The 9,378-nt window shown below is 41.8% G+C and overlaps 1 protein-coding gene across 1 annotated transcript; it reads left to right on the top strand.

Moving 5' to 3' along the window:
* The first annotated feature begins 4,993 nt into the window (after positions 1-4,993).
* On the top strand, positions 4,994-5,596 carry LOC126691066 (uncharacterized). The gene has a single exon (XM_050386145.1). The coding sequence runs from the start codon at positions 4,994-4,996 to the stop codon at positions 5,594-5,596; it is 603 nt and encodes a 200-aa protein (XP_050242102.1).
* The last annotated feature ends 3,782 nt before the right edge of the window (positions 5,597-9,378 follow it).

Below are 9,378 nucleotides of genomic sequence, written 5' to 3'. Positions count from 1 at the left end.
AAAAATGGATTGAATGGACCAAAGTGGACACAGATGGACTGAAGTAAACAAAATAGGACTAAATTGGACATAATAGGACCAAAGTGGACCGAATAGAGTTGAAGTGGACCAAATAGGACCAAATTGAATAGAATGGACCGAATGAACCCAAAGTGGACAGAATGGACTGAATAGGCTGAATTGGACTGAAGTGGACTTAATCGGACTGAAGTGTACAAAATGGACCGAATAGAACCAATGTGGACTGAATTGGACCGAATAGGACCAAAGTGGACCGAATTAGACCAAAGTAAACCGATTGGACCTAATAGGACCAAATTAGACCGAATAAGATCAAATAGGACCAAAGTGGAAAGAATAGACTGAATAGAACCAAACTGAACCGAATATGACCAAATTAGACTAAAGTGGACCGAATAGGGACAAAATGGACTAAATAGAACCAAAATGGACAGAATAGACCGAATAGGACCCAAATGGATCGAATAGAATCAAATTGGACCAAGTGGACCTAATAGGACTAAATTAGACTGAAAAGACTGATTAGGACCAAAGTAGACATAATAGACCGAATAGGACCAAAATGGATCAAATAGAACCAAAGTGGATTGAGTGGACCTAATAGGACTAAATTGGACCAAATGGGACAAAATTAGACCGAAGTGGACCGAGTAAGACCAAAGTGGACTGAATATGACCAAAGTGGATAGAATGGTCCAAATATGATCAAAGTTGACTCATAATCTTTGGGTTGCCTTTTCAATGGGTCCATTTAGTGGACATAATCTCAATGATTTTTCATTGACTATGCTATCTTGCTGATTGTATGCTAAATAATTTACCGTGTTTTCTTTTGTAGCATGCAGTTTATCCAAATTTGGACAGTTACACCTCTTTTTTTGGTGTTTATGATCATGGAGGTTAGCATTTGACTTTTATTTATTTTTTCCATATTTTCTTCCCATCTCATCACAGATTTCTTCCAACTAATAAAGTTGGTTTTCAAATTGAAGTTTCTATCCTTTTTGGCTGGTGTTAGCATTTTTTTAAAATTAAATTTCATTACTACTAAGTTTTAAAGACTTCATTAGTTAGTTGATCCATTGTTCACCCCTTATGTGCCTCTTTTGCTGTCTTTACTATAAAATTCCACATATGTCATTAGAGAGATATCAATTATCATACTTTAGCAGCATAGCATTGAATTCACATTCTCATCTAAACGTGGGTCCCTCTCTCTCAAATTCTTCACATTTTGTCATGCTATGTAGTGAGCACTAAGAGCATGTTTGGATTGAAGGGGGGGAGGGAGTGGAGAGAGGTAGAGTAGAGTTGGTTGAAAATAGGCTAATTTTGAGTCAATTTTATTCTACTTTACTCTACTATACTTTACTCCCCTTCCCTCTCCCTCAATTTAAACAAACTACAAGGATTTTCAATTTTCTATTGATGAGATCAGGAAAATCGTGTTTTCTTACTTAAAGTTATTTTGTATATTTACTTTTATATGAATCCATTAATGATATCTTAATAAAAAGTTGTGCTCCAAGCATTGTTTATGTAAAATAGCAAATAGATGTTAGGTTTAGGTTATTGGTTCATGACCACATAATCTAGATCACCTGATATACTTCAAAATTGTACATATCTAGTGTGATGCAATTTTTTGAAGGGTAAATAGTAAATAAACTTTAACACACTAAACAAAAAGTAAATAAAGCATGACAAATCTATATATATATATATATATATATATAACCGAAACCTTTGAAACTCTCACAATTTTCCATGTCAGCATAATATTTAAATAAAATTATTTGACTTTTTAAAAATAAATAACACACATTCCTTTTTCAAAACAAAAACCTAACTAGCCACGCTTCTCCTTCTTGAGATAGGGTTTCAGCCATTCATACTTTTCTCTTTCTTTAGCACTCCCTCTCCAATTGCTACATCTAAAAAATCAAATCAAGGTTAGGCTTTTTCTATTTACTAAAATTTTTTATATTGATATCTAGGGTTTAGTTCAATAAACATTAGCAATTTACAAATTTGTGCAACCGACAATACATATTTATAAGTGGTGCAAGTGTTGAATAATACTTGATTGCTGATTTTTACAAATCTGTGCAATAGACAATACATGTTTATGAGTGGTGCACGTGTTGAATAATACTTGATTGCTGATTTTTCAACCTTCAATGATAGCGTACAATTCTAAATCTTGCAATTAAGTTTAGATATTTGTTTACCATGACCTGATTGTATTAATATCGTTACATGATGAAAATTTCTATGATTATAAATCAATAATTCATTTTTTTTTAATAATTGATTTGTGCCCTTTGTTATAGATTCAGTTTTGCAAATCTCTATGGATTTCACCGATTACTTTTTTACTACGGATTTTCGTTTGCTGAGTGAAGGCTTAGTTATTGGTAGCGTGGGGGAGGGAATCAATCTTATGAGGTGATGTCAACAATTATAACATACTGTATGAATTTTGGTACAACTACGCTTCCTTAGCAACTTTCTTAAAATTTTTTAATTTCTATTAATAATTGTTAATTGGAATTCTAATTTAATGTAGTAACTATGGCTCTCTTGCTTATTTATAAAACTGTTTTTGTTTTTGCAATTGGAATTTACAAGTACTTCGGTGGATTTGTGGATTACATCGATTGGCAGAAGCTTTCAACACCTTCAAAACCCACACATGCGGTCATAGCCACCTCACCTAATGGTTCTTCTTATTTATAATTTGTGTTGATATTATTCTTAGTCGAGAAAGGAAAGAAAAAGTTACCCAACATAGGTAATCGTGTTAAATTTAATTTTACTATATGGCTGAAATAGGTTTGCATTTGATTTGATTTTTTTCACTTGTAGTTATTTTCGTCAATGTTGAATACTTTCTTGAATTCCAAATGCATTAGGATTATGATTGTGGGGACTATGGCCCAAAGTAACAGGTTGGGCCTTGGACCCGTCCGAGGACACCAGCCCATCCGAGGAGTTAACGTGGCTTAAACAATTCATGTTAAACATATCACTGGAAACAAAGAAAACAGGTCTGAGGAGGAATTTCTCCTCGGACACTGAAAATCCGGAGCAAAAGGACATCCAAGCCACTAAAGCCCATCCCCTAAATACGTGAAAAGGAAGGAAACACAAAATATCTAAGCAAAAGCTGCCGCCACCACATTGAATGCACTACAGCTACTTTCCTGGCCACATTAATGTGGAGAAGACCCCTGAATAGTGCTACCTTGGATACCACAACTCACAAAGAACTGAAAGAGGTGTCTAATGGGACAGATGCTCAAGTGGAGGTTTAGATGATCGACAAGTGTAAAGCTCAGATGATAAGAAAATGCCTATATAATGTGTAGAAGCCCCTATAAGAAGGGGAAGAGAGAAAGGGAAAAAAGAAGAGAGAGTACTGTAGCATGCAAAAGAACCCCACTGCATTGATCTGTATACGCAAATTAAGTTTTTAGCCCTATCAGATCGTGTGATTTTTCAATATAATGGCTTTTGTTCTTGTTCATGTGTTACTTTATTCCATGCAATACCCTGTTTAACTTATTAAAACCTAGTTCTTCAATCCATACTCTACAAAAAATTCATTGTGTTGGGCTCTTTGGACCAAAACTTACAAAATAGAGGTTTGGGCTCCAAATTGTGCACCTACAATTGGCGCTGTCTGTGGGAAGAACTTGAGTGTTAGTAAGTATGACGGTTAAGCATGGCAGGATCAGGTCCACACCAAGAGAATCCACGCCAACCTAACCCTCAGCAAACAGAACTTATTGGGCCTCAGCGGCAAAATAATCCTCCTGACCTTGAGCTAAATCTAGGCAATGGAAGAAACCGAGAGGGAAGCGTACATACTACTCAGACGAGCCAAAGCCACTCTCAAGTAGGTAGTCGCATATCCCAGAGGCGAAACAACTATCAGGCCATGCAGCGAGAGATAGACGACCTAAAAAGGAAGTTGTGTCGTGCATAGCGAAGGCAATCCCGTTCCAGCTCAGATACATCCTCTAACGAGGAGGAGGATGTCAGTTACAGGTGGAGGTCAAAAACTCCCCCAAGTGAAACCTTTTCTTACGAGAAGGAGTTGCGCCCTGAACGGAGATGTAAGAGCCCATCTAGTAAGGGTTTGGGTAATGATGCCATGAACAAGGCATTGGATCAGGTCTCCAAATCACCCTTCGCGCACAGGATAGAGGGGGCTAAATTGCCCCAACGTTTCAATCAACCTATGTTTGCCATCTATAACGGCTGAGCAGACCCCGTGGAGCACGTGAGCCAGTTTAACCAGAAAATTACTATCCATTCCCAGAATGAGGCTCTGATGTGCAAAGTTTTTCCGTCCAGCCTGGGACCAGTGGCAATGAGATGGTTCAACAGCTTGAAGACGAACTCCATAGATTCCTATAGGTAGCTCACTCAAGCTTTTTACAAGTTGGCTTTATTACAAACAGCTTTATTACAAGATGGTTCAACAGCTTTATTACAAACAGCAGAGTCCCACGACCCCTAAGTTCGTTATTATCTCTGTCTATGCATAAGGGGGAAACCTTAAAGGCGTATTCGGATAGATATTGGGAGATGTATAACAAGATGGACGAAAGCCATGATGACGTCGCCATTAGCACGTTCAAAAGTGGTCTCCCCACCGAGCACAGCTTAAGGAAATCTCTAACTGGTAAACTCGTCACCAGCGTTCGCCAATTGATGAACAGGATTGACAAATACAAAAGGGTGGAAGAGGACCAGCTACAAGGGAAAGGAAAGGAGAAGATCATCCCCCCCCAAAAGAAATGATTACAGGTCGGAACGATATAACAGTAACTAGCCGAGGAGGGATTTTTCGAGACACGCTGGACAAACCAACATGCAAACGGTTAATGCCATATTCAGAGAGCCGATGCAACAAGTTCTGGAGAGAGTAAAAAATGAGCCTTTCTTCAAATGGCCGAGTAAAATGGCCGGAGACCCATCGAAGCGCAACCAGAATCTGTATTGTCATTATCATCAAGACCACAGGCATACCACCGAGGATTGTAGGAATCTATGGAATCACCTGGATCAGTTGGTCAGAGAAGGAAAGTTACGTCACCTTTTACACCCCTCTAGCGGTCATCTGGGCCCAACAGTACAAGAGCCTCGGAAAGATGTATCTTTGAGACCTCCCACGGGGACGATACACGTCATCCTCGCCGCCCCAGGAAGAACCGGCTCTTTTCCTTCTGGGGTGCTGTCCGTGGCTCGGCTCCCCGCTGAGGATGGTGAGAGGGAGTCCAAAAGATCTAAAAAGGGAAACTCATTAATATTGGGGTTCTCGGACGAGGATAAGGGGGGAACTATCCAACCTCACGACGATGCTTTAGTGGTTACGTTGAGGATTGGAGGTTTCGACGTGAAGAGGGTACTAGTAGATCCCGGCAGTGCAGTGGAAGTAATGTACCCTGATCTGTACAAGGGGTTGAACTTAAGGCCTAAGGAATTAACGGCTTATGACTCTCCTCTTATAAGTTTCGAAGGGAGGACTGTCGTATTAAAAGGGCAGATCAGATTACCCATATAGACCGGATCAGAGGTGGTGGAGGTGGATTTTATTGTGGTCGATGCCTATTCATCCTACACGGCCATAGTAGCCAGACCTTGGCTCCATGCCCTGGGAGCCGTGTCTTCTACGCTTCACCAGAAGGTAAAATACCCGTCAGGGGGCCAAGTGGAAGAAAATTCGTGGAGATTAGGCCATGGCTAGGCAATGCATGGTGGCCACCATCTCACGTCGGTCCAATGCCGAGTCCTCAGCTCCTGTGAAGAGCTTATAGCAATCAACCACCTTGGCAGCACAAGTCAGCGAACTAGCCGAGGAGATAAAATGTGAAAGTTTAGAAAGGGTTGCCGTTGACAATAATCCAGAAAGATTCTTCCAAGTTGGCTCAGAATTACCTCTTCAAGAAAAAGAGGAACTGGTTGGGTTTTTAAGGAGGAACGTTGATGTGTTTGCATGGGACGCCTACAATGCCCTGGGGGTTGACCCTAGTCTCATTTGTCATTACCTGAATGTTAACCCATCCTCTATTCCAAAGAAGCAGCCACCTCGGCGCCCGTCAAAAGAACATGCCGACGCTGTTAGGGATGAAGTGATGAAGCTGAAAAAGGCAGGGGCTATCAAAGAAGTCTTTTACCCCGAATGGTTGGCAAATACGGTGGTGGTAAAAAAGAAGACAGGGAAATGGCTAGTCTGCGTAGACTTCACAGACTTAAACAAGGCGTGCTCGAAGGACCCGTTCCCGTTGCCTTGAATAGACCGATTGGTAGATGCGACTGTAGGCCACCCCTGAATGAGCTTCCTGGATGCCTTCCAGGGTTATCATCAGATACCACTAGCTCTAGAAAATCAGGAGAAAATGGCGTTCATGACACCCGTTGGAAATTACCACTATAAGGTGATGCCTTTCGGTTTAAAGAATGCAGGGTCAACCTATCAAAGGATGATGACCAGAATGTTCGGACCACAAACTTAGGGGAAATTAATAACTTGTGGCATATATCCAAGTTTTAAATAGAACCTAAGTCCTGTATGGCTCCTCGGACCACAGACTTAGGGGAAATTAACAACTTATGACATCTATTCAAGTTTTAAACAGAACCTAAGTCCTGCATGGCTCCTCGGACCACAGACTTAGGGGAAATTAACAACTTATGGCATCTATGCAAGTTTTAAACAGAACCTAAGTCCTGCATAGCTTCTCGGACCACAGACTTAGGGGAAATTAACAACTTATGGCATCTATGCAAGTTTTAAACAGAACCTAAGTCCTGCATGGCTCCTCGGACCATAGACTTAGGGGAAATTAACAACTTATGGCATTTATGCAAGTTTTAAACAGAACTTAAGTCCTGCATGGCTCCTCGGACCACAGACTTAAGGGAAATTAACAACTTATGACATCTATCCAAGTTTTAAACAGAACCTAAGTCCTGCATGGTTCCCCGGACCATAGACTTAGGGGAAATTAACAACTTATGACATCTATTTAAGTTTTAAACAGAACTTAAGTCCTGCATGACTCCTCGGATCACAGACTTAGAGGAAATTAACAACTTATTCCAACCATAGACTTGGGAGAAATTGATAACTCAAAGTTCCTATGCAATTCTAAGGTATGTTCAGCTTGGCATAATAACATTTATTGTTCAAAATTCATTGCACTGTTCTATTTCTTCTAATTTGTCTATATTGATATGGCTATTGCAAACATGAATTAAAGAAATAGTTACGTTAACTTGGAACAATGTAATAAAATTCCATCAGCATTAATCATAAGACAAAAAAATGAGAAAAAGAACGTTTATATTGATAAACCAAAAATAATACAATGAGAGATCTTGGCAAAGGAACAAAATACAATACAATACAACTTCCGTCCAAAGTAAATAAAAAAAAAATTTTCCTTCTATATGGCAATAATAAAAATAGCCCTAGGAGCTAAGCCTCAGCAGAAGGATCTTCTTTCTGCTCTAGATGAGGAGGAGGGACGTCCTTGACTTAGGGACCTTTTCCAGGATCCTCAGCCTCACTGATTGCATCCTTAGCAAGATCCTTGGCCTTGGAGGAGGTTTTCTTTCCCTTACCCTTGCCTTTACCCTTCTCTTCCTCCACATCTGTTGCCCGGACGGTGACCTGACCAGAGCCCTCGGTAATCTCAGCAAGGGGGATGGCATCAGGAATAGTTGTGGGCTACTCGGAAACTTCGGTGGCATCGGTAGGGAACTCCCGAATCTCGGGAGGGAAGAAAACATTCTGAGACAGTCTCAAGGCAGAGTCTGCAGGGATCCCTGCTGCATTAAGGGCCTGAGCCCATGAAATACTGCAGTAATCCCTGCATACCTCCGGCAGCTCCTCGGAGAGTCTTGCCTCAGTCTCTTCCGCCCCTAGCTGGTAGGCAGCCTTTTTCTCAGCCTCAGCTGCTTCTTTGGCTAACTGAGCTGCTTCCTTAGCAAGCCGGGCCTCTTCTTGAGCTTTCTATAACACGGCCTTGAGATCCAATACGACTTGCTTTTCAGTAGCAAGGTTGGTCTCAGTCACGTACAGTTTTTGGTGTTGATCTTCGGCTTGCCTTTCAACAGTCTTCAAGCCAGCCTCAGCACTCTTACGGCTTGACTCAGCCTCCTTGAGCTTCTCAGACAGCTCACAGTGCTCCTGCTTGAGGGCTCCCAGATCCTTCTCCACCTCGGCATGAGAGAGGGCTTCAGCTTTAGCTAACTTACGGTTGTCGCGACACCACTCCTCGGCCACAAATACTTGTTGAGTGATCTGCCCAAGGAGTGAAAAAATGACAAGTTAGAATAAGACATGACCCAATAATCTTACTGATGAAAGGAGGAATTGCCTTACCATTGCAAGATCTCTCTTTAAGGATAAGAAGAGTTCAGGCTATGAAAATTGCCTGTAAGCCTCCATATCCCTCGGGAGGAGAACGGGCTGCTCCAAGGCTTCCACAATATAGCCCGCTCGACCCCGATTATATTCTCGGATGAAGGCATTGTAAGGAATGGATGCTCCGTCCACTTTGAGTCGAGGGATCCAAGTGCGCTGAGTCACTCGCACCTCAGCCCACTCCATTTCTTCTCGGCTCTCTACAAATGGAGCCCTTCTGTCCCTGTGCTCCCGAGTAGTTTTTTTTTGTTTGCCTCCTTGCCGAGGACCCACCTCACCTTCCTCAAGGGACTCAACTGGCCTTTTCTTCTTTAGGTCGGGATTAGCTTTCAGGCCGAGGTCGGCAGGGACTTGCGGAGCAACAAGAGGGAAGGAAGAAGTCTGAGACTTGGCTAGCGCCTTCGATGATTGACCCTTGCCTCGAGCAGCCATTAACTCTCGTAAAATTTTTCCTTTGTTGGAGGCCAAATTGTCCACCTCCTCGTCTGGAAAGTCGTCCGAGCAGGCGATAATAAAAGGAGCGTCGATCATGGAGTTTCTGTCCTGCTCTTCCTCAACGTCCAAGAGTTGGATCAGTGGAGCTTTTGGAATATCCTCTTCGAAATAAAACTCGTCTATCTCTTCCTTAAGAGAAAGACAAGATGATTCAGTCTCTTCTTCAACAGGCGCTGCAGCTTCGGGACTGTCTTGTGGAAGTGGTTGTGCAGCTGGCTGAGGATTCTGAACAGCAGGCAAAACAACCGGCCTAAGATCGTTTCGAGCTAAAAACCTTGGCTTTGACATGTCGATCCTAGCCAACCTTGGACTACCGGCTCTTATGGATTGGCCGATGTCTTGGAAAGCGTGGGACAAGGGTTCATAACCCAAAATTAGATGAGTCGCTCGTAATTGTCCGTCCTCGTTGACGTAGATCT

The sequence above is a fragment of the Quercus robur genome, chromosome 7 (assembly GCF_932294415.1).
Source record: "Quercus robur chromosome 7, dhQueRobu3.1, whole genome shotgun sequence".
In the NCBI taxonomy this organism is placed as follows: Eukaryota; Viridiplantae; Streptophyta; class Magnoliopsida; order Fagales; family Fagaceae; genus Quercus; species Quercus robur.
The sequence above is the reverse complement of the archived record's forward strand: the minus strand, read 5'-3'. Positions and strand labels throughout refer to the sequence as shown.

Coding starts and splice junctions, on each gene's coding strand:
- LOC126691066 (XM_050386145.1), top strand. CDS start 4,994: ATGGCCGGAGACCCATCGAAGCGCAACCAGAATCTGTATTGTCATTAT.